This window comes from Eleutherodactylus coqui, chromosome 10, assembly GCF_035609145.1.
Source record: "Eleutherodactylus coqui strain aEleCoq1 chromosome 10, aEleCoq1.hap1, whole genome shotgun sequence".
Lineage (NCBI taxonomy): Eukaryota > Metazoa > Chordata > Amphibia > Anura > Eleutherodactylidae > Eleutherodactylus > Eleutherodactylus coqui.
The window spans coordinates 57,371,626-57,397,236 of NC_089846.1; the positions used below are offsets into that span (position 1 = coordinate 57,371,626).

Genomic DNA, 25,611 nt, shown 5'->3' on the forward strand with positions numbered 1-25,611 from the left:
CATACCTGTCCAGGTCTGCACTGCGGATATGTGCAGAAGTAGCGGCGGGTGCCGCACACGTGCAGTAGAGGTGTATTGGTTTTTTTTTTTTTTTAAACTCCTTTCTCATGGAATCCGCAGATCGGACGGCTTCCATTGACTTCAATAGAAGCCATCTGCCCGGGAACCGCACTGAAATGGAGCTTATGCAATTTGATTTTCGCATCCAAAGATCCGCAAATCAAATCCACATGCTTTAATTTAGCTGCGAACATCCATGTTTCCCTATGGGCGGCTTGAACTGCAGATCATCCGCACGGATGCCCTGCGCAGATTCCGCAATTCAAACCTGCCCGTGGACATTGGGCCTTAGTATATTGCAGTACTGGACCGCTAGATAAACTTTAATAGCAATGCTCATGTGGAGGCTTGTGCCAAGTCTGGTCTGCTCTGATGGTAAAGCAATGCACAGTTCCAAAGAAGAATACAATGCATGCCATGTGTCCATCACAGCATCTTCAAGGGATTGTATTACGTATCAAGGCTCACTATACTTGGTGCACTAGTCAACATTATGAAATGGGTTTGTAAAGCAAGTTCAGCTCCATATTGCACATCAAGCTTCACATCTATATTGTAAGTCTTTTCAGGCCACCATAGTGGTAATATATACTCACAGAAGCACAGGAAGAGAGTGTCCACGCACATATTGTACACACTAAAGAAGCCTTGAGCAATCATATATGATCCTACCACCACCGTCTGCAAGGAAAAAAAGAACACTGTGTAAGAATGACAGATCTCCAAGAAGTGTTCTTCAAAACGACAAGCCTGTAGGCCATAGAACATCTGTTATGGGAAGTCTAAATTCAACCCGTTTTCCAGATACCCTATTAAGTGGTTTTAATAATAAACTAATTTAGGAGTCTGACCTCTTGGCCAGAATGGAGAGCAGATACAAAGAGGATTTTTCTTTCTGGCACTGGAGGACTTGGCATGTCCATAGTTTAGACGGACAATCCATTGCTTTTAATAACCACAGTGTAATACTTCATTTTACCTGTGGAGGTGATGTAGGAAATTTAACACTACCAAGATTACACCTTAGATTACAGCAGATCACTGGAGACGCTAGTAAGTAAACACTGTGTGATCACTTTATTGTCAAAGGACCCTTCTAATAAGAAGGGCAAACCCTTTAAAAAAGGTATATGGGCCTACAGTAGAGATGAGCGAGCACGCTCGGATAAGTCAGTTACTCAAGCGAGCCTCTTGTCCGAGCGTGCTCGGGGGGGGGGGGGGGGTCGAGTAACTGACTTATCCGAGCGTGCTCGCTCATCTCTAGTCTACAACTGATATTTATCATGTACCAATCTCACATCCCTTCTCCCAAGGATCTTAGCGCCACCAGAATGGACACTTCTTAAACTATTGACATCCCTCTATGGTGCACCCTCTACCACTCACCAAAATAGGTATCCAGTAGTAGTTCAAAGTTGGTGACTTGAAGGAATCATTTGGAATTGGCAGACGACCAGAAAAGAAGAAAAACGAGAGGACTCCTGAGGAATATAAGTCACAGCACATAAGTGTCTGGAAGGAGGAGGTGCGATATATAAAACAGGGGATACGGCATGATAAGAAAGACTATTCATTGGTGACATATGACGTGACAGAGTTTGGAGACCATGACAGGGAGTTAGGGGTCATGTAGTGCAATGAAGAGGGTTGTGGTAGCAGCACGTGGCCACATAGGGGCACACGTTTGTAGCATTGGAGCCACAGAAAGTGGAGAAATTGTCAAACACCAGCAAGATTTTCTTATTGCATTTTTTGATTCCTCACCTACTCCACCAACAACGATCAGTTTCCCAAAGAATATCAGCAAATCTGTGACCTTGTCCAAGACAACAACCCTGCCGAGAGAAGTGCAGATATCAGAACACATATACTAGACATGTCAGACATGCAAGAAGCTACACTGCAGAAATGTTAGCTGGAATATGCAATCACTGGAGAGGAGAGAAGCTGCTAAAAACACACAGGACATGCTTAGTTATCCAACAGTCAAAGCACTAAGTCACCCATATCTCGCCTAATCACATACTCGACAACGTGGCATATCCAAATCAACATGCCAAGACGAGCTCAACATCAGTCCAACTGAAGTGCTCACAGTCCAAGTCTGGCACAAAAGCTCAACATATCAGGTCTGGCTCAAGGCACACATTACTCCGAACATGCAGAGTCCTACGTTATACTCAACATACCAAGTTCAACTTAATTAGTCAAGCGATAGGTTACTCTAAAATTGAAATTAACACATCAAGTCTAACTATGTTAAGTCACTCAGAATGTGCCAAATCCAAGTCACACATGCGATGTTCTACTCCACACATTGCTCACAAGTCATATTTGCTATAGACAAACCTATCTGCAGAGACGTAAGCCCATTTAACAAGTAGGAGGTACATGTTCACTCAGTGTCCAAAAAAAAAATAAAAATCAAGCCCCTAGAAGGAATCATATCTGCATATCGAATTTTGCAGCAAATCGACATCTCAGGCAGATATGAAAATGATTAGAGTTGTGGTGATTAGATGAACAGTCTTGTCACCTGAGGACCTGGAAGTGGTTGTACCCTTGGCCTATAAAAGGCTCTCAGATGCTTCTTGTATGAAGTGACCTCTTCTTCCCCTTGTGTAGAGCTTGTTGACCACTAGACGCCTCTACGACGCAGAGAAGAGATGTCACCCCGTTACCAGAGTCTGAGAGGGGCGCATTATTGGGATGTGAGAAGCTGGGTGGTCATATCGATGATTGCCGCCATCTGACCAGACTGTAAGCAAGTATTGGGACAAGTGGACAAGGCAACCGGGCTCATGACACCCCCCAACAGACCACCAGTAGAGAAGATCATTCAAAAAGCACGAGCAGCTCAAAATATTTTGTTGTCCGCCATCCAGAGACAGGTGGCACTATTGTTACACTCCTGTGTCTGTCTGAACCATCTAGGTTTTGTTTGGGCACAGATGACAGCTGTCTTCCTGTTTGGAGAATTAGAAGTGATTGCCTCAATCCTGCCTTTGCTGTGGAGCGGCACACTGCCCTCTGCTGGTGTGATGGTTTGGGGGGGCTATTGCATATAACAGTCACTCCTAGTAGTGGTATGAGGGACAATGACGGCTCAGCGATATGTTCAGGACATCCTGCAGCCACATGTGTTCCCCTCATGGCGGCTTCCAAGAGGTATCCAGCAGGATAATGCCTGGCCGCGCACACAAGGGGGTCACAGGAAAGCTTCCATGACATTGTCACACTTCTGTGGCCCACCTGGTTCCCAGATTTATCAGCAATAGAACATGTATGGGACCATCTGGGACACAAACTTCAACAACCTATGAGTTTGCAGGATCTACAGCCTCAGTTACAGCAAATATGAACAGATCTGCCGGAGGATACCATATGGAACCTGTATGCTACCATGCCCGCCCGTATCACATCTTTTATCCAAGCTAGAGACGGTACAACAGGGTACTAGAGCCTCCATGCCTGCCTGTACCACATCTTATATACAAGCTAAAGGGCAGTACAACAGGGTACTAAAGCCTCCATGCCCGCTGGTATCACATTTTGTATCCAAGCTACAGCCGGCACAACAGGATACTAGAGCCTCCATGCCCGCTGGTATCATATTCTGTACCCAAGCTAGAGGCGGTACAACGGAACACTAGAGCCTCCCTTCAAGCGGTCAGTCTTCTACAATTAATTCTCCTTTTTCTCTCATATTCTAATCACTTATATCAATGTTACAATCACACATAATTTGATTCAATTATGACAACTCCTTCTAGGTGCTTGATTGTTTTTTACAATGAGTGTATATGGGCAGACAGACGGGCATAAGAGCTGTGTGGCGTCACCTCACAATGTTCCTCATCAGCAGCTTGAAGGCGTTTTTAGCAGAAACACAGAAATTCTTTCCATAAACTGCAATCTGCAGAGGAAGGAGGAGAAAAGAGGAGAAAGGTAGCAAAGTATTAGGAAATATTGAGCTTGTAAAAGACTGGGTAGGAGATGGTACAATGCCTCTAGCGCACCACCTATTAGAAGGCAGCATTTCTACTAGTCAGTGTCGCGAATGCTACCTGCTAATAAATGGCACCCTAGGGGTACTGTTCCATCTGCCATTTGCATACCACATTTCCCAGAGGAGCATTGCCTGGCCTTATAAATCTCATCATCCTTACTAGGTGCTCTCTCCCCCCGCAAGGAGAAACTTTACTATTCCTGACCTAAAAAGAGAGGAGTCATGAGCAGGGCATACCCCCCTTCCCCAAAATACCCTACTTTGCTTCTGAGCAATGTCGTCTAATATCCCAAAGTTAAAATCTACATAAAATGTTGAGTAACTTCCTAAATCCTTTCCTCGCCTGGCCCTGGCAGAGTTAAATGTCATTTTTTTCTCTCCATTCACATTCAAAGCAGAATTCAAGATTGTGATGGTTTCCTGCTACCAAAGAGCAGTGCATTGTGGGTGCTCAGAAAGGAGCGAGAAGGGAAGAGCTAAACTGTTGCCTATTTTCCAAGGGAAAATCAGGAGGATTTTTCACAGTTGCTTCGGATAAAAATGGAGATGAAAAATAACTCAGAATCAAAACAGTTATGTAAATATTTGCCAAAGTATTCCACGTTTTAAACCGATCACGATCGCTCCTTAATGAATGGTAGAGATGGGCGTTACCATGATGTACGCATTTCTATTCAAGAACTTGATGAACTTCTCCAAACACCAGAAACAGCATTTCAAGCAGCAGAGAAGAAACCGTGTGCAAGGGTTCTGCGCCCCTAGTGGAGAGAGCTGTTATTACACAGAGGTGGACATAGAGAACTCTTTTTGTAAGCCGCCATCCTGCAGCATTTACTAGATGTCGCTGTGTCGTAGATAAAGTGTTACCTTTCAGCTTGTGGTCCAGATACTCCAGGATGATTCTGATCATCTGAACAATGGTGAGTATGAGAGACCCAAACGCCAGCGATCCTGTGTGATACCTGGAGGTAAGAGAGAGGCAAGAAGAGTCACAAACTTTATACGAAGACCATGGGATTTGGTAACTTTGTACTCCAGATATTTGCTTGGCATAGTCCTAAATTCATAGGTTACAATGCTGTGTAATATTTAAAGGGAAAGTCCACCTCCTCAGCCAACTGTGCTAATTGCTCCACTGCATTAAAAATGGGGGCCTTTTGAAGACCCTAAGACCGCCAAGTATTTCTGCCTAGTAAGACGCAAGTACAATGCTAATATACCATAATAAAAGCACGATGCTAAAACGCTGATAGATTCTCCATAACAAACGGATCAGTAATTGGATTAAGTGATTAACAATATTAAAATATAACTTTTATTAAGTATCAATTAAAATAGGATATCCATATCAGACAAGAACCAACAAACCCACAATAAGCAGCATCCAATACGCATTAATATGCTAAATAGTGCGATATCTGATGAGGAATTAGGGCACTGGTGTAACTATAGGGGATGCGGTTGCACCCGGGCCCAGGAGCCTTAGGGGGCCCATAAGTCCTCTCTTCTCCATATAGGGAGCCCAGTACTATGAAGAAAGCATTACAGTTGGGGGCCTTGTTACAGGTTTTGCATTGGGGCCCAGGAGCTTCAAGTTACGCCTCTGTGTTAGGGGGTTAAGAGAAGTTGGGAGGCCCCAAGATAAACTTTTGCACCAGGGCCTGTGAGCCTTTAGCTACACCCCTGAATTAGGGCTTATACAAATAAGAGGAAAAGTGGAACAGTTTCACCAGCATGTAGTAGATCCACCTCCACAAGACAGGGAGCGGAAGTAATATTTTCCAAAATTGGAATCTGTGGACCGAAAACCTGTTGAGGGTTTGATCTTGGTAGGATGCTGGCAAAGCACACAAAAGTATCCACCGGGTTGAACACACTGGGGAGGGGGTGATGTAACAGCGCTGTCCCTACACAACTCTGACAGTAAGCATTAAGATGCTTAATATGCTTTAATATTGTTAATCACTTCACCCCATTACTGTTTTCTGTAAGTACAATGCCAGCAGAAATACCATGCTGCAGTACTAAAGTATTGCAATATATAGAATAAGTGATCAAACAATCACAAGTTCAAGTCTTCTTAAGGGCTTAAAAAAAAGTATAGTAAGTGAAAAAAAAACATTATTTTAAAGTATAAAAGATTTAATACAATTTTAACCCTTTTTTAGTATTTATGTAAAAATAAATAAAAACAAAAACATATTTGGTATCGCTGCGTCCGTAACAATCTGATCTATCAAAGTAAGGCCGCCTGCAGACGAGCGGGTCGGATCCGGCAGCGAGAATTCTTGCCGCGGGACCCGAACCGAGAGCCTGCAGGGACGAGCGCGTACTCACCCGCGCCTGGCGGCCCCGACTCTTTCATGTGCCGGCTGCGGCGCAGCCGGCGCATGCGCAGACCGGAGCCGGCGGCCGGGTGAGTGCGTGCCCCGCACAAAAATAGGACATGCCGCGGTTTGTTTGCCGCACGAGATTTCGCGCGGCCGTCTGCATAGGAGTGCGTATTGTAATGCACTCCTATGCAAACTTTCAGTGGCGGAAATCCCGCGGGAAATACCGCCGCGGGATTTCCGCCCGTGTGCAGGCGGCCTAACAGAGTATTTATCCCGCACGGTGAACGTCATCAGAAAAAAATACACAACGCCAAAACTGAACTTTTTGGGTCATCCCATCTCCAAGAAAAAATGTAATAAAAAACAAATCAAAACATTGTATGTAGGCCGAAATGGTACCAAAAGAAACTACAGGTCATCCTGCAAAAAACAACCCCCCACACAGCTAGATCAATAGGAAAAAAATTAACCGTTATGGCCGTCAGAAAATAATTTATTATTTTTTCAAAGATATTTTTAAAAAGTAGTACAGAAAAAAAACTTTTGAGAGATTACAGATGATCTGCTGGGACCTTGTACCAGGAGGGCCACTCTACATGGATTCATGGCTCACCTCAATGTTCTTATAAAAGCAGCAGAGATGGGGAAGTATGGGATATCTTTAGGTTTGTGGAAAGCCCAATAATAAGAAGCGAAGGCCCCAGCTAGGACACACTGGCCCAGGGCGATGACAAAGTTAATGCACCACAGGAAGCCAAAGATGTTGTAGATCTGCAGGTTGAAGAGGTTTTTCTGGATTCCATCGGCGTTATACTTGTAAAAAATACAGCTCGCCTCGCTGCAGCCGGTACTGGAGGCGTTAAAGGTCTGCAAGAGGGAAACCATAGAAGAAACACTAGAAATATAGCATAAGATAACGCCTTAAAGTGACCATCTGATCTGTTCCTGGATTGGGGGGAGGGAGTGGTTTTACCTGGTATCGTCCACCTGGTTCAGCCGCTCATTCAACTGTTCCTGGGGCCACTCTTCATACATCCAAGATGGCTACGCCGATTCTAGGACTACCTGAGGCACAGGGCACTGGTCTGAGGCATTACATTCTGCTCTGATTGGCTTACACCGATGCACAGGAGTGTCACGGTCATGTTGGAAAGAATGAAGAGGGACCCCGGGAACAGGTGAATTGGTGGTGGAACTGGGAGAACGATAGTAACCTGGTAATTGGATTACCCTTCCAATCCTGGGACAAAATGTGTTCTGGAACCAAAGGGTCGATTTAAAGGGGTCGTCCAGTATTTTATAAATGATGCTTAGTCACATACTGTATGTAGCAATTTATCATTGTTTTAATGTAATATTCCATGTAATGTATACATATCTGTTCCTTTAAAAGCTAAGTGACAACACATATAGCCACTATCACCGCTGCCACAAGGGTTGTCATGCAGTACTGAACAGCAAATCTCTCCAATTATGTAGTGATATCAATGGATTCACCTTCATGTCATTTGATAGAAAGGACTGTAATGGATGCCACACCGGTAACACAAAGAAATAGTTGCCCTTTAAAGATGTGCTTTGGTTTAGAGAATAGCTAACTATGGAGTTAATAAAGGGGGAAGCTTTCCCTGTACAGGACCCTTGTTTATTAACCCAAGCACAAAGCACATACAAAGTGTGTTTCTCACCCTTAGGCCTTATTCACATAAGCATTTTTACGCGGCATGTGAAGCATGGAATTCCAATGCATACAGTCACATGGGCGATTTTCAGGTGCGTGAAAAATAGTCTTGATGAAAAACAATGGAGGCTCCCATGGACTCCTATAGGAGCTGAAAAAAAAGGAGCGGGAGGGAGTTTACCTGCGTCCGGAGCTCAGAATTGAAGACAGCTGGCTCTATTTAAGCATTGGAAGTCATTCCAAGAATGTCTGCCACCCAGTGGAATTCCATGCTGCAGTGCAATTTTATGTGATACGGTCACGTGAATGAACAAGAAAACGCTAATTAATCTCAGGATTCAATCGCAGCTAATCTTCCTTAATGCGGCCAGCGTAAAAATGCATCGCCCATGTCAATGAGGCCTTAAGGAAGTGTTATGTACTGCATTATACAATTAGCTAACTGATTTAAATGAGAATGGTGTAATGCTTCACATGCCCAGAGGTGGTGCTGCAGGGAAATTGAACACTTACTGCCAGTGTTCTACACAGATGACAGCAGATTACTGTGATTAGCGAACTTTCAAAACAAAAAGCCGTGATCTGTTAAAGGGGTTTTCCACTACTAAACTATTGATGACCTGTCCTCAGGTTAAGTAATCAATGGTTGATCAGCAAGCGTCTGCCGCTTGAGATCGCCGTCAAATTTAGGGAATGGATTTGTAGCTGTAATACTAGGCACAGCCACTTTGCTTTGTATGGACTGAAGTGACAGCAGCGCCCACCTAAACGCCGCTGTCACTTCAATCAGTTGATCAGTGGGGATACCAAGCAGTGGATCCTCCTCAATCAAATATTGATGACCTATCCTGAGGATAGGGCCGAATGCACACAGCCGAGTCGGCTTCCATATTCGGGATCCCACAGCGGAATCCAGCCCGGTGCCCCCTGTGTACTAGTCTGCAGTGTTCTTCACCTGTAATGCTGCTGTGCCGGCTAGCACGCCAGCGCACATGCACAGTACAGATGACGCGACGCTGTCGCTAGGTGATGATGCGGATCCTGCGGCCCATCCACAGTGACAGCTGCAGATGGGACGTGTATTAACTGCTTCCATTGACTTCAATGGAAGCCATCCGTGCTGAAATAGAACATGCTGTGATTTTCCCTACACAAGCAGAAAAATCGCAATTGATTTCCGCTCATGAATATGGAAAAGCGATTTTCCATAGCACGGTGTGGGCAGCATTTGCTGCAGAATCTGGAGGCCGACGCCCACTCCGGATTCCGCGATGCAAATACGCCTGTCTGCATTGGGCCTTGCTCGTCAGTGGCTTACTCCCAGAAAACCCCTTTATTTAAGTATAACCAGGTGGTCCAGAGGATACATCGTTTCACATTTTAGTCAAGATGTACATGTACTCACCATTGGATCACAGGTGTTATTACCGGTTATATTCGAGCACCCCGGTGTACTGCTGTTCAAAGTAGACACAACATATAATGGAGCTCCAGAGGTTGCCAGGTACCTGAATGATGCTAAGGAATCACCAGAGCTCTTTTATACTATCAATGTCTTCTACTATGCACTGGGCTCTTCGAACAAGCAGATGATGGCGAGGTGGGGATTCTCATCTTCTGGCCCCCAGCTGCCTGTTCCCTTCCTACCGGCTAATATGATGCACAACACGGGATCATCCCCTACCTTATATCATCTGCATGGCAACTATCTAGAGTCCTTATTAAAAGGTCCCACAAAAAACTGTTTCAAGTGGACATGACCTTCGAGAACTAATGGATCCTCAAATCGAGAAGACCCAATACAATTCTCCTAGCAAAGAAAACATAAAGAAATGACTTCTTATGAAGATCCTTCATGATATACCCTAATGTGCCAAAACTCATGGGACAGAAACAAATATGATGTGATGACAATTTATCTGTTCAGTCGTTGCCAACTTTCAGCCACCTTGTGATCGGCATACGCCATGCTTCCTTGTCTTTGGCGGCTTCCTTCAAATTTTCTGCAGTCATGTTATAGTGTCAAACTTAATTGTGTCTAGCCAGCGTGTTCTTTGGTGTCCTCTTCTTCTTGACCCACTGACTGTGATGAGCATTAATGTTGTTTCCAGAGAATTGGCTCGTATGACACGACCAAAGCATGAAAGCCGTTACTTGGTGATTTTGCTAGCATAAGGACCCAAGATATTACTGCCTTAAAGTAGCTGTGCCTGTGCCGATTCCCTAGTTGTTACTCATGTGGAATAGAAGGACCACGATAACTCGTCCTATCTGACTGAGTAAGGTTAGCTCAATACCATTTAGGCTAAACTCTGCAAAATCAGGCCTTAACCATAGTTATTCTGAACATAGATTAAGGCTTAGATGTATACACGAAAATAACAAACGGGCGCCATGTCAGTCCTGATGGTGGACTGACAGCATTGTCCACCATCAGGACTGACATGCCGCCCGTTTGTTATGCTAGGGTCCGTAATACGGACTTGACGGAGCAACTCAATCCCGCTCCTGTCAATTAGCAGGTCTAGAACTCAGAAGAGATTTACTCTCTAGGCAAGTTTAGTTAATCAAACATCTTGCCTCTACTGACTCTAGGGTACTTCACTATATATATATGAAGCCAAAACTGAGTGATTTGACTCTCTTTTTCCGCTAATATAGTTCATGCGAAAGCAATACTAGCCACCCTCCAGTACACTTATTCTGGAGTGAGTGATCTGACTCTTTTATTTCCATTAATATAGCTCATGCGGAAGTAACACTAGCCACCCTCCAGTACACTAATCCTGGACTAGATTCTGGTCCCTGAGGAGCCCCTTTTTTTGGGCGAAACGCGTAGGGTATAAATTAGCATACTTTATTGTCCTCTTTGACTTATGACGACAGCTGTATGCGACTCCGACTTGAATCAATGAACCGTGTCACTAGTTGGAACAAAAAGTTATGATTGTTCCTCCAACGGGTGGCATCTTTGCATATACTAAATTGAGCTGCTAGTAACACGTAATCTGGATGCATAACCAGATCTCACCTATCATTATAAGGGGAATCAGTTGCATATAACCCCTCTGGTGTATATGTTTGTCTGTTTGTCTATTCATAGAATTTTAAATTTAATTAAAGGGGTTGTCCCGCGGCAGCAAGTGGGGTTAAGCACTTCTGTATGGCCATATTAATGCACTTTGTAATATACATCGTGCATTAAATATGAGCCATACAGAAGTTATACACTTACCCCCTCCGGTGCTGGCGTCCCCGTCTCAATGGCGCCGACTAAAGCTGCCTTCTCCCTCGATTAGACGCGCTTGCGCTGTCTGGTCTTCTGTTCTCTTGAATGGGGCCGCTCCGGAGTGCTCGCGCCGGAGAGCTGGTCTGCGCATGCGCAGAAGACCTGTGCGGCCCCATTCAAGAGAACAGAAGACCAGACAGCGCAAGCGCGTCTAATCCAGGGAGAAGGCAGCTTTAGTCGGCGCCATGGAGACGGGGACGCCAGCACCGGAGGGGTAAGTGTATAACTTCTGTATGGCCAATATTTAATGCACGATGTATATTACACAGTACATTAATATGGCCATACAGAAGTGCTTAACACCACTTGCTGCCGCGGGACAACCCCTTTAATAAAAGTTAATTTTTAGTATTATTAGTCTGTCAGTCCAATTAGTAAGCCTATTACAGGTTTGACCACTTTAATGACCTTTTATACAGACGTAACTAAAAGTTAAAGAATATGATGCTGAAGAGTCCTTATCTAACATATACAATGGGGGTGGTTACCACTATAGGAAGGGCGCTTGTATTAGTAGGAACCAGTATGAAAGACAAGACCAGAAGAGACAGACATTTTCTCCCCCTCTACCAAAACAAAACTTGCAGACCATTGAAGAACTTTCAGAAGAACATTTAAAAGGTGTTGTTGAGGATTCGAAAAACATGACTGCTTCCTTCCTAAAACAGCGATACACCGTCACTTGGATTGGGTCTGGTATTGCAGTACAGCTTCACTAAAGTGAATACAGCGAAGCTGCAATACCACAAAGGACCCGTGGACAGCTGTGGCAGTGTTTGTGGAGGATAGCAGCCTTGGTTTTCTGTTCTTGGCGAACCCCTCTCTACCAGGGAACCGTATGACAAAACGCGGTATTGAAGGATACAGAGCAGTAATGCCCCAGTATGCCACACAGACCATCAGAAGAACAAAGGTGATGACTGGATAAAGCAGGGAGGACATGATGTATCCGATGGCCCTGTGGAGGGAAAGAGACCACAATTACCATCAAAAGCATTGGCTTGGAGCACAAGCTGCTCAGTAGTTGCCCCTCGCTCACCTGCTGGCTTCTTTAATCAGCGCGATGGCGATGAGAATCCTCTTCCGCAGGAACAGCAGGAGTAGTAACAGAATGGCTTCAACCACTGCGAGGATGATTACTGGAGGGGCAGAGGGTAATTATACCACTGTCACAATATGTCATAGTACATAGATCTCTCTTCCACCTGAAAGGATCAAATGTATTATGGGTCTGCCCCCGGCCTGGTGTCCCCCCTATTCTCTATAATCTGTCCAATAAGAGATTGTGGAGCCGCGGCCACACCCCATAAGAATCTATAGCAGATGCTTGGATGTTTCCATGTCTCCTATAGACTATAACGGACCGCGCTGCATGCGTTGCCTTCGCTCCACCAACTCCTTCCTCCTTCATAAGGGCTGATCATAGAGCAAGAAAGGCACAAGACCCCCAGTCTTGTGATTAGTGGGGTCCCCTTACAGACGTGTGTAGGCTATTATAGGGTCTGTACACCGTAATAACTGAACACAAGTGATATGCGAGTAGAGTCATGCAGTGTATGACTTACAGGCTGCCAGCCACGTCTCTTTCACATTGCCATAAACACTCAGGTTGGTGGTGAAGCCCACATTGGTTATAGTTGCCCCTTGTTTATTAAAGGTGTCATACTCCTTATAACAGTGATAGATGCCTGGGAAAAAGAGATAGAAGATAAAGGGAAAATATTAGTGGCAGATAGGAACAGCAATTAAGAAACAGATATTTTTGGTATAACTTACCGTAAAATCTCTTTCTCGTCACGTTCATTGGGGGCCACAGCCTAGACCATGGGATATAGCCACTGCCCTAGGAGGCGACACTAAGCAAAAAAGTGTTAGCTCCTCCCCCCTGGCTATATCCCCCCCTGCAGGCACTCAGCTAATTAGTCTGTCTGCAAGCAGTAGGAAGCCAGTGGGAGTACGATTATGCATATTATGCTTCATACATACCAAAATACATACTTTGGCATAATTCTCTGCCAAACAATGACCAAGGAACAGAAAGTTCCAGCAACCGCCTAAATAAACAAGGGGTGGGTGCTGTGGCCCCCAATGAACGTGACGAGAAAGAGATTTTACGGTAAGTTATACCAAAAATATCTGTTTCTCGTCCGTATCATTGGGGGCCACAGCCTAGACCATGGGACGTCCACAAGCAGTCCCGAAAATCTATATATAACGGGTGGGCACTTAAAGTTTGACCGTGTGGTCAAAGGACCGCCGCCTGCGAGATCTTTCGGCCGAGTGCGGCATCTGATGATGCAGATATATGGACCTTATAAAACTTTGAAAACGTATGTAAGGAAGTCCAGGTGGCTGCCTTACACACCTGAAGTGCCGAGGCTCCGTGCCGGCCCGCCCAGGATGCCCCTACCGCCCGTGTGAAGTGGGCCGTAACCCGAAATGGTGGCGTGCGTCCTGAGTTGCGATACGCCTCTGTTATCAAGGACCTTATCCACTTAGATAGGGTGACCTTTGAGGCTGCCGAGCCCCTCCGAGTCCCCTCCGGAATTACGAAGAGGGTGTCAATCTTACGGAATCCTTTGGTTCTTTTTACATAAATCTTCAATGCCCTCACCAAGTCCAGGTGGTGCAGCATTTTCTCTCTCGTGTGTAGCGGCGTTGGCCAAAAGGAAGGCAAGACAATTTCATCATTGATGTGAAACTCTGAGACTATTTTCAGTAGAAACTCTGGTGACGGTCTCAGTACCACTTTATCTTCGTGGAAAGTCATATATAGGGGGTCTGTATAGACAAGGCCGCCAGGTCTGAGGCCCTACGAATAGCGACGAGGAATACTACCTTCCAGGTCAGTAGTCGCATAGGAATCTCTTTCAGCGGCTCAAACGATTGGTCTGTTATAGTCTCCAACACAAGAATAATATCCCATGCTTGAACCGAGGGTTTCAACGGGGGTGTCGTATGGCCAACTCCCTGAAGGAATGTACGCACAGCCCTTCTGTTTGCGATTGGCCTCTGAAACAGCACCGTCCGTGCTGACACCTGCCCCCTTAGCGAGCCTACCCTTAATCCTATTTCGAGACCCGATTGTAAGAATGCCAGTATTCTGGCTACTGAAATTGCATCGGCTGTACTCGCCGCTCCTCATACCAGGTGAAGAAGCGCTTCCAGATTCTGTAATAAATAGCCGACGAGGCCGGTTTCCTGGCCCGTATCATTGTCTGAATCACCTTCTCCGAGTAACCTTTTCTTCCTAACACCTCGGTTTCAACGGCCAGGCCGTCAAATGTAGAGATCTGGAATCCGGGTGTAGTAAAGGTCCTAGGGATAGCAGGTCTCTTCGATCCGGTAGGTGCCATGGTGTGTCGGTCAACATTTCTATGATGGCCGCGTACCAGCTTCTTCTTGGCCAATCTGGCGCTATTAATCTCGCTGGTTGCCCTTCCTGTCTGATTTTCCACAGGATTCTTGGTATGAGGGGGACTGGTGGAAATACGTACAGGAGTTTGTGTCCTCCCCACGGAATGGTCAGTGCATCCATTGCTGTCGCTTGCGGCTCCCGTGCTCGGGCCACAAATGGAAGAATTTTGTAATTCAGTCTGGATGCCCTGAGGTCCACGTCCGTTGTACCTCATTTCCGACATATTGTCCGGAATACTTCGGGGTGCAACCCCCATTCGCCGGGATCCACCGTTTCCCGACTTAGGTAATCTGCCACCCAGTTGTCTACTCCGGGAATGTAGACTGCTGATATTGAGCTCAGATGATTCTCCGCCCACGTCAGTATGCCAGCCACCTCGTTTATTACTGACGCGCTCCGTATGCCCCCTTGAAGGTTGACATAGGCCACAGCTGTGGTGTTGTCCGTCTGGATGCGCACATCCTCCTTTTTGAGACTGGACCTGAAAAGCCGGAGAGTCAGGTAAATGGCCCGTAATTCCAGGATGTTGATGTGCAACCTTGTTTCTTTCTGAGACCAAACTCCCTGAACCGACTGGCCCCCCAGTGTTCCGCCCCAGCCTGAGTGGCTGGCGTCCGTTGTCAATACTACCCATTGTTTTGGGCCCAGAGGCCGTCCCGCTTGAAGCCTCCCTGGTTTCAACCACCACTTCAACGCATCCTGGACTTGAGGGGTTATCCGGATTCGTTGTTCCAGAGTCAGTGTGGACCTGTTCCAGCAGGACAATATCAGATGTTGTAGCATCCTTGACCGGAACTGGGCAAAGGGGACCGCATTGAAGGCTGCTACCATCTGGCCCAGAATACTCATACAGTGTCTGATGGTTAGCGTTCTCTTCTGTATTAGAGACCGAGCACCGTGTAGAATCTTGTCCCCCTTGTTTGGGGTAGTAACACTCGGTGCTGGCTGGTGTCGAATATCATGCCTAAGAACTCCAACTGTTGTGTTGGTATTAGGCACGCTTTTTCACGGTTTACTATCCAGCCAAATTCTTCTAAAGTTTCCATCGTGACATGTAAACTCCTGATGTTGCCTTCCCGTGACGGTGCTTTTATTAGCACATCGTCCAGGTATGGTATGGCCGCTATGACCTTTGCATGGAGTAGTGCCATCACTGCTGCTAGTACTTTCGTAAAGACTCTTGGAGAGTTTGACAGGCCGAATGGCAGAGCCGTGAATTGAAAATGCCTTCCCTGCGTCTCGAAACGAAGGAATTTTTGGTGTGCTTCCCGAATCGGGATATGGAGGTAGGCGTCCTTGATGTCTATTGAGGATAAGAATTCCCCCGGCTGCATGGAGGCTATCACGGATCTGATCGACTCCATCCGGAAATGTTTTGTTTTGATGAATTGGTTCAGTCTCCTTAAGTCCAGTACTGGCCTGACCCTGCCGTCTTTTTTGGGCACTAGAAAAAGATTTGGGTAGAACCCTTGCTTCTCTTGCGCCCCTGGCACTGGTTTTATAACTCCCTGTGCCAGAAGATTTTCCACTGCCAATTGTAGGCTGGCTACTCCTTCTGTGGTGGCAGGCACTCTGGACTTGCGAAACGAAACCTGTGGCAGAGTCGCGAATTCGATCGCATACCCAGATGCCACGATCTCCTGCACCCACTTGTCACTCACGCGACTCCACCATGTCTCCCGAAATTGGGAGAGCCTGCCCCCCACCCTGGTGACCCTGGGTGGGGGCGGCACCTCATGCCGCATTCTTTGATCCCGCCGCCTAGATGTTCCCGGTCGGGATCGCCATGCTTGTCTCGCCTTGAGGGTTGGACCCTTCCTTGCGTCTGTCGGGGTCCTCCTAGATTGGGACCACTGCCCTGACCCAGAACGGGACGAGCAACGCCGCAAGGACCTAAAAAATGGTTTCCTCTTCCATGGAACCTTTTCCTTTCTTGTTGGAATTTGTGGCAATGACGTGCTTTTGCCGCCTGCGGCGTCCTTTATCAAGTCATCTAATTTAGGCCCAAAGAGCCTATTTCCCTCAAATGGCAACTTTGTCAGGACCATCTTGGACGCTGAATCGGCTGACCAGTTCTTTAGCCAGAGGGTTCGTCTTGCCGTGACGGATGTGGCGGACGCTCGCGCCACGAACTTAGCTGCATCTAGCCCTGCTGCGCATACGAACTTGTTCACTTGTATGATACTGTCTGTTGCTTCCTAGTAGTTCACTAGGTGGAGCGCCTGCTAGAATGTCTTTCCGCAGCTGTTTGGCCCAGGCTATGGACGCTTTACTGACCCATGCAGCCGCAAAGATCGGCTGCAGGGCGGTGCCCGTGGCCTGAAAACACTGATTTCATCAATGTATCCAGTTTTCTGTCTTGAGGATTAGCCAGAGTTGCCACTTCGGCTGTTGGCAACGCCGTGCCTCTAGATCGCCGTGACACTGGTGGGTCGAATACCAGGGGTACCGCCCAACCCTTTTTCAGACTTCCTGGGAATGGGTATGTAACTTCCCAGGTGCCCTAAAAAATTTTTGTCACGGTTCTGCCATTCTTTATTAAGGACGTCAGGGAAATCCTGATGGTCTGGAAAGACCCGTCGCGATCTCTTCTGCCGTCTAAACGACACCGTGGAAGGAGTCGTCTCTACTGGTTCCTCCGTTACTTGGAGGGTTTCTCTTACAGCTATTACTAAGCTGTCCATTAGGCTCGCCAGCCGCGAAACCTGTTTGTCGTCCAGCTCAGAAGCAGACGAGACCGTGGAGCGTTCGTCGTCTTCTGACCCACTGCTCTCGCCCGCTGTTTGCGCCGTATCCTGAGAAGCCCGCAAGCACAATGCTCGGGGGGAGTCCTGGCGAGCCCGGACCGGTCTCGCAGAGTACCGGGACCGCGAAGAATGCCTTGACCTGTGGTACGTATGGACGGACTCCCTGGACCCATGGAAATCATGAGAGTCTCTGGACCGCCTGGACTTGGAGGGTCTAGATGACCTCCTGGTATGGCGAGATTTACGGGAGGTGTCCTCGCTGCTGCGGGATCTCCTTCTTTTGCGTGCCCTCCCGCGCGCATATTCCGAAGAGGAAACTTCCGAGCTGGATTCTAACCGGCGTAAAATTGCCACAGAAGATGTGGCCAGGTCGGAGACGGCAGCGGCCAAGGACCTCGCCCATTGGGGTTCGGGCCCTGGCTCCACAGGGGCGGCGGGGGGCACCGTGATCCCTGGAACCGCGCGTGCCGTGGCACACTTAGCGCAGCGGGGGTCGACTTGACCGCAGGCAAACTTAACGCTGCACGCTGTGCAAGCGTAATGCTTCACCCTCCCCTTGGCCGGGCTGGAACCCTCAGATCTAGGGTCAGACATGGCAAAAGGAAACCCAGGGTAAGTGGGGCTGCTACGTACTGCCACAGGAGTACCTGCAGGGGGGACAGGGGAGGGGTAGGGGAGACACCGCACAGTGCTGCCTTGGCAGGGCTTACCCGGTCTAGCAGCTGTTTTAGCGGTTCCCCTGATCCAGCTGGAGCCTCTGGTCCTGAAGCTTGAAGGCCGTCAGGAGTCGACGTGGGTCCACCAGACGGAGATAGTAGTGCTGGTGACCCGGCAGGTGTGTGGCAGAAACTGCTGCGGTGCTGCTACAGCTGCTGGTGCCCATTACAGGAGATGCTGCTGCTGTTCGGGTGCTCACTCTGTAGCAGAAGTCTGCAGGGCCGTATGAGGGCTGGATGCTGCTGTGTGCTGTGTGCTGCAAGCTGAGAGCTACGCACAGTGCTGGGCTCAGTAGTGCCAGACGACCAGGGTGTCTCGCTGCTGAGAGCGGCCATTCTTCTGTCTGGTTGCTTCTTTCAGGTCTGCCGCGGTCGGAGGGGGCGTGGCTTGCCCCGGAAGTCCGCCCGCGACCCGGAAGTGACGTTTTCCGGCCCGGCGCCCCGACCCCCGCACCCGGAAGTGACCTGCCCAGCCAGCGCCCCCGCGTCCTGCTAGCATGCCGTGCTCCTACCCCTGCTGCCGCCGCTGCCATCCTGCTGCCGTTCTTCACTACGTCCTCCTTGAGGTACCTTGCGCCATCAGGGAAGCCACAGCCTGTCCGCCCGTCGACCTGTCTCCAGCAGTGCTACCCCCTATGCGTCACTGGTCAGGCAGTGCGCCACTCCAGGGAGGGGGAGCCCTATGGCTGGCGGGTAACCGACTCAGATGCGCATTGCATGGTCGGGCCCCTTTTTCTTCTCTGGGTGAGACGCCGCAGAAGTGGTGGAGGCACCCCCTGCCTGCGTCTCCCCCGGGAGGCCAGTAGAGCCAGGGAAAAGCCCCGACTCCCCGGATTCCCGTGAATAGCCACGTCTGCCTCCTAGCAGACACTAAGCTAAAGACTAATTAGCTGAGTGCCTGCAGGGGGGATATAGCCAGGGGGGAGGAGCTAACACTTTTTTGCTTAGTGTCGCCTCCTAGGGCAGTGGCTATATCCCATGGTCTAGGCTGTGGCCCCCAATGATACGGACGAGAAATGTGCTATCATCTCTTTAATCTAGATTATGTCAGTACTCTAATTAACTGGATGCACTGTAAAGTGAGGTCCTCTTGTGCTGGTGGAGTTACCATATACATACATTACTTATCCTGAGTTACATCCTGTATTATACTCCAGAGCTGTACTCACTATTCTGCTGGTGGAGTCACTGTGTACGTATATTACTTATCCTGTACTGACCCTGAGTTACATCCTGTATTATACTCCAGAGCTGTACTCCCTATTCTGCTGGTGGAGTCACGGTGTACATACATTACTGATACTGAGTGACATCTTCTATTATACTCCAGAGCTGTACTTACTATTATAGTGGTGGAGTCACTGTTTACATATATTACTTATCCCGAGTTACATCCTGTATTATACTCCAGAGCTGCACTCACTATTCTGCTGGTGGGGTCACTGTGTACATACATTACTTATCCTGTACTGATCCTAAGTTACATCCTGTATTATACTCCAGAGCTGCACTCACTATTCTGCTGGTGGAGTCACTGTGTACATACATTACTAATCCTGTACTGACCCTGAGTTACTTCCTGTATTATACTCCAGAGCTGTACTCACTATTCTGCTGGTGGATTCACTGTATAAATATGTTACTTATCCTGTACTGATCCAGAGTTACATCCTGCGTTATTCTCCAGAGCTGCACTCACTATTTTGCTGGTGGAGTCACAATGTGTATACATTACTTATCCTGACTTACATCCTGAATAATACTTCTGTGCACAGTGACTCCACAAGCAGTATAGTGAGTGCTGCTCTGAAGGATAATATCCTCAATGGATGTAACTCCGGATCACTGCCGAATGTGTAATATATTTATAGAGGGACTGGAACCTTACGTAGATTAATTCTACATGGAAACTGGGGTTTATTGGTGGATGTCTTCTTATGTTAAATTCTCACAATTTCGTATGGATAGGCAATAAACATCAGTTGATGCTTCAGGTTGATTGCCTGGACTTACCATATGCAATAATCCCTATTACACCAATGATGAGCAGCCACACCAGGATGCCGGCAACGAACCTCAATAAGATGAGGAAGAGAAGGCTGACCAACATAGCTATAGCCAAAGCTCTGAAACATAAGAAGATTGAAGATTATAGAATATCAACTCTTCTACCCAGACTACTCTCAAACACTATGATTTAGTGACCATTTACTTAATACTCTACAAGGCGTGCTATCTAAAAAAAGTAATTGCCTTCAATCACACTTCTTGTAGCTGTTGCCCCATCACTTCAAAGTCTTCAGGTTCCATCATCTCATCTACAGCATATTCTTCACCCTTGTCACCCTCTGTCGCCTACCACATGGCTTCTTTGCACCCTATACACCATGTGATGCTTATACCGACCTACCTTCAGCTGTCACCATCACCACAGCTTATTTAGTGTCCCCTATCCACCTCTACTACTCCCGATTCATTGTCTGCATCTTCAATAAGTTAAGTCCCATCATTACTTACATTAGGATCCAGGGCCATGACTTGGCAAAGTCCTGAAATACTTTCTTTCCAAGGTTCTGAAAGTTGAACGAATCCAATATTTGCCTAAACAGGAAAGAAAAAAGTTAGGAAATGTTCACAGTGGCGGGAGAAATGGGAAAGTCAACTGAACCACTGTATAATGTACAGTAAACTAAAGTGATACAATTTTTGTGCTCCTCTCGAGTCTCGCCTTTCTGCTTCTGCTGTATGAGAAGACCTTACAAGGTTGGCAGTGACATCCTGGCCCTGGCTAGTATAGCACCAATGACTGGGCCTCATTGGAAGCCGCTCAGATCGCTGGATTTTCCCATCTAATGTGGATTCACACAAACTGATCCATGGAAAATGTATTTGATTTTATGCCGCACTCCGGGGTCACCGGTCTAATTTCCATACAAGGAAGCACCAATCATGACAGGGCTGGGGTCTCTAATGAAGAGGCTACTCAGTGTAGGATCGTAACAAGCCACAACAATGTTGGAAGAAAAGTAGTAAAGGAAAGAGGATACTTACTTGGCTGCTTTTGCGATCTCTTCCTTTGTCTGGTTTTGACTCATATTGTTGATTGTGAAATCGGAAGGGAAGGAGAGATTTGCGCTGGGAAAACACCTGTTAAAGACTAAAACACAAAGTCCAGCTCAAGAATACATTTACATCAACTGACTGGAAATCCCATGAAAGGGTGGTCTACACTGATCATTGGTTAATATTTATGTAAATGCATTCCTGGGTTAATGGGCTGGGATTAATGACATCATCATGCAATGTGTGATGTCATCAAATGCACAAATGAGCTGTGTCAGGAGCAGCTAAAGGAGCGCCAAGTAATCTCTTTCATCGAAAGCTAAAAGCCAACGCTCACCCATGAAAATAATTTTAACTTTTTAAAAATAATCTAAATAGGTTTAGTATTCTGTGTAAATGTCATAATACATCCGGTTTTCAGAAACAGAACTCCAAATCACAATACATACACATGACTTTAAAATATAACATGCTGGCTACCTGCAGTCATCATAAGGAGGAGCTCAGGAAAATGCTGCATACAGATTATACATAGAGCCCAATAATAAGTATGCAGTAAGCTCATCAGCTCCCCCTAGTGGCAGCTGCAGGCAGTCAGATTGCTATGTTTTAACACTAAGGTGGAAATATATTAAGACAAGAGATGAGCGAGCACCGAAATGCTTGGGTCCTCGCTATTCGAGTCGAGCTTTTCATAAAATTTGAGAGCTATATATTCATTCTCTCTCTCGCCACAAACTAGCGTTGATGTGCGCAGCGGGGAGGGGTCAAATCTGACACATCAGCGATGGGGAGAGGCGAAAACTGGGGCGGGGTCGAACACAGCGTGATGCTCGCTCGAGTAGTGAGCACCATCGAGTATGCTAATACTCGAACGAGCATCAAGCTCGGCAGAGTACGTTCGCTCAACTCTAATTAAGACCAGCATTTCAAGTGTCAGTCTTAAAGCAACCCTCCGATTTCCGTTCAAAATTCGGTCCCAGGACCACAGTGGGACAGGGTGTATATTGCCTGCAGTTCTTCTCTGCCATCCCTCGGATGCACTGGTTTTAATGTCCTGTTTTGGGTCATCCAAGAAGGCCAATGCAATTTTCAGACTACCTAATCCCCACAGTGCATTGCTGATAGTCTTAGACTACTGTAGTGGCCCAGTACATGCTTTCCTGGCCTCCTCCATAAATTTTATACATGTATGTCTTATGTAGGTGCCCTGTGCAAAACTGTCTTGTCGCTCTGTTAAGTGTATTGCACAGCTGCCGCGTGTGATGGGTTAATGTCTGCAAAGTGTGAGCTGTCTGTAAATGTATCAATTTATGTCCTGTCACGTGGTATGAGTGAGGGTATAAATGTGAGTACTTGAGAGCGGGAAAGGGAGATCAGAGAGTTCCATCTGGTCTTCCATCTGAGTTCCACTAGAGAGAGAAAGCACAGAGGCACATGGGGGCACCTTCAGCCCTCATGTGTTGAAGATGGAAGAAAAGAAGAGATTACCCGAGCGCAAGGATCAGCATAAGCAGTAAGTGAGCCCAGAGAGAGAGAGCGTGAGCCTGTCCTAAGTTTTTCCTATACAAGGCCCATTGCAGAGGTACTCTTCAATTGTTCTCGCCCAAGCGTCCTGAAGTCTGGGACTGTTAGGTGGAGGTACACGTCTACAATTGTCACACACACAGGCGTCCTGAAGTCTGGGATCGCTGTGTGGAGGTACTCGTCTTCAAGTTTGTCTGTATATATTCCTAACTCTACCTGCACGTGGAATACTGTCTGTTTTGCCCTGTATCTTTGGAGCAGATACCAAGTAAAGTTATTTCCAGGCCCTGACCGTTCCCATGGACCTGAGGTACTATATCATTGTCTGTGGCTCAATTATTTCCCCACCGATGTTCATGCCGGTAGGTGCCGGACGGTGGCGTCACCCATGACAACACCTTCACCTGTCCTAATGTTTATTGGGCATCCCCATGCCAGAGGTGTCCGGAAGAGGCTCAGCGCTGCCCTGGCCTTAGCTGCCTTCTCTCCCAGCTCCTCAGCGCATGCCATGTGTCCGGAGTCAACCTACGGGACGCTGCACTACCAATGCACTATACCTGTTCTCTGACTATCTTTGGCAGTCTCATTAACAAGAATGGAGCTGTGGTGCACAGCTCAACTGCTGTTCCACTCATACGGGGACTTTCAGAACCCCTGTTTTCAAAATCAGTAGGGGTTCCGGTAGTCAGACCCTCGCAGATTAGCCAGTTATCCCTTGTCCTGGAGAGAACCTCATTTGGTGGAACAAACCCTTTAAAGTGCACCCTCCCCAAAAGAATAGTTCCTCAGGTTTTGATAGTTAAAGAAAAAAAATACTGGTTAATCAATACTCACATGGATTAGACGGGACCATAAACACAGGACACAGCTCCTTTGCTGCTATGTCAGACACACTCTGAGTACGATTGGAAAAAGACATAAAAATAGAATCACATAAAAATCTAAGTCACTGTAAATACTGTATTTTACAACACTTTGTTCTGTTGCATTCACAGTTCTGTTGTCTGTAAGTGGAAACAGTCAGCAAGCTTGTTGATGGCCCCACCCCTAACAGTTTATTTGAATTCCTATAATGCATGGACACAGTTTTTCCTACATTACTGTACAAGTCCCTGGTGTAAAAATTACATTTACCAGATAGCAAGTCAGCAGAACAAGTTCTATGCAGACAATGAACAAGCAGGAAATGCTGACAGATTTCAACTCAGAAACCTGCAGAATGGTGAATGCAGCTCTAGAGTATTATACAGGCTGTAACCAGGATAAGGCAAATGTGCGCATGCAGCTTTATTCGATTACAGCAGCTATGATGTCTCACAATATGGCTGGCATGCCTTTTATAGGTCCTCAACCTGACAAAGTGATTACTATAGAGGAAAGTGGGTTGCATTCAGGACTCACATCTAATAGTCAGAGCAGAGGGTGGTTACAAAGTGTCTGGAGGACCCAATATTTTCAAATACAAATCACTGACTTCAATTGGCACTATGTAATACTTCATTTTCCCTGCGGGGGCAATGTAGGGAAATAGACCACTTAATGCCAGGTTTTCCCACAGAGTACAGTTGATCATCAGTGGTCCCAGAAACAGAAATGACAGCCAACAATAAGTTGACCACATTGAGTCCTAACACAATGTGGAAACCCACTTTCAATAAAACGAACTGTAATATACTCATGTATTAACCAATATGGAGGCAACCAATACTTGGTTTCAAAATACAGTAAATTAACACACAGTCGATCACTGTAGGTTAGTGTTGGATTGAATAGTACATATAAAATACTCCACACCGTACTGACCAGTTGGGTGGTGGTTAGATTAATGCTGGGCTGACAATACTCCTGAACAAATGCGTCTTTAGGGGAGCCAAGAAAATTTGTGCCTATGAACCTATCCGGGCATTCGGCTACGCACACCTGAAATATAGACAGATATGTTAAGTCACACAAAAGACACGATGGGCTAAAGAAGTAACTTTAGCAAGGACGTCTCTGGATATGGCAGCCAGGGGGCACTGCAGCCATATAATGAGGAAACATACCTGGGTGGTGGGGCATTGTAATCCGTTCATTGCAGATGCCAAGATGTTTATACCAGTGATGCATTTCAACAAGTTATAGTATAACACAAAGGGCTTGTCCCTGCAAGAAAAGAAATACATGTGAAGAGACAGCAGGTAGGCAGAAGAGCACAGGGTCCCAAAGCCTCCATCTTGCCTGAGTAGGGAGTTACTAGAGGGAGGAGACTCTGGGGCATGCAGGGAAGAGAAGCAGAGGTATAAAGTATGACTCATCTGGAAAGATACAAGAGTGAAGGATTACAGGGTCTGGGTCATATGGTAGAGACAAACATGAAGGCCGAAGATAAGCAAATAAAGGTGTTAGGAACCTAGTTCATAAAAAGCAAACATCTTATTAAAGGGATTTTCTCATGATGTAAGATAACCTCACAAGTACGCTGTCCTTCCTGGTTGCTGCCGACAAAAACATTTGACTGTTACAGTCAATCACTGGCTATAGAAGGTCACGGTTGTGGCCTGCCAGTGACTGCAACAGTCACATGTCCTGGCAACCTGGAAGGATAGAGCGGTTGTGAAGCAATTTTACAGTGTGGGAAAACCCCTTTAAATTAAAGGCGGTTTCCAGCTCCAGCGTTTGTGATACAGACCTCCAAATTCCCAGCTTTCCTTCACATTGGCAGAGTTAGGCTGAGATCCAAGAGACATCCGACGGACCCCATTTGCTATAATAAAGTCCATTAGGGT

General features: G+C 46.7%; 1 protein-coding gene across 1 annotated transcript in view; it reads right to left on the reverse strand.

Moving 5' to 3' along the window:
* The window catches only part of SLC44A4 (solute carrier family 44 member 4), a 70,669-nt gene that overhangs the window by 1,993 nt on the left and 43,065 nt on the right, over positions 1-25,611 (reverse strand). The window contains exons 5-21 of the mRNA XM_066581062.1: positions 24,889-24,988; positions 24,647-24,763; positions 23,678-23,738; positions 21,305-21,410; positions 20,771-20,854; positions 20,267-20,379; positions 12,938-13,060; positions 12,412-12,511; positions 12,238-12,330; positions 9,489-9,591; positions 7,016-7,269; positions 4,937-5,031; positions 4,724-4,827; positions 3,903-3,976; positions 1,825-1,895; positions 1,447-1,541; positions 657-741 (exon numbers count right to left, since the gene is read on the reverse strand). Of these exons, the coding sequence (XP_066437159.1) occupies positions 657-741; positions 1,447-1,541; positions 1,825-1,895; positions 3,903-3,976; positions 4,724-4,827; positions 4,937-5,031; positions 7,016-7,269; positions 9,489-9,591; positions 12,238-12,330; positions 12,412-12,511; positions 12,938-13,060; positions 20,267-20,379; positions 20,771-20,854; positions 21,305-21,410; positions 23,678-23,738; positions 24,647-24,763; positions 24,889-24,988 (1,778 nt within the window). The remainder of the gene's footprint in view (positions 1-656; positions 742-1,446; positions 1,542-1,824; positions 1,896-3,902; positions 3,977-4,723; positions 4,828-4,936; positions 5,032-7,015; positions 7,270-9,488; positions 9,592-12,237; positions 12,331-12,411; positions 12,512-12,937; positions 13,061-20,266; positions 20,380-20,770; positions 20,855-21,304; positions 21,411-23,677; positions 23,739-24,646; positions 24,764-24,888; positions 24,989-25,611) is intronic.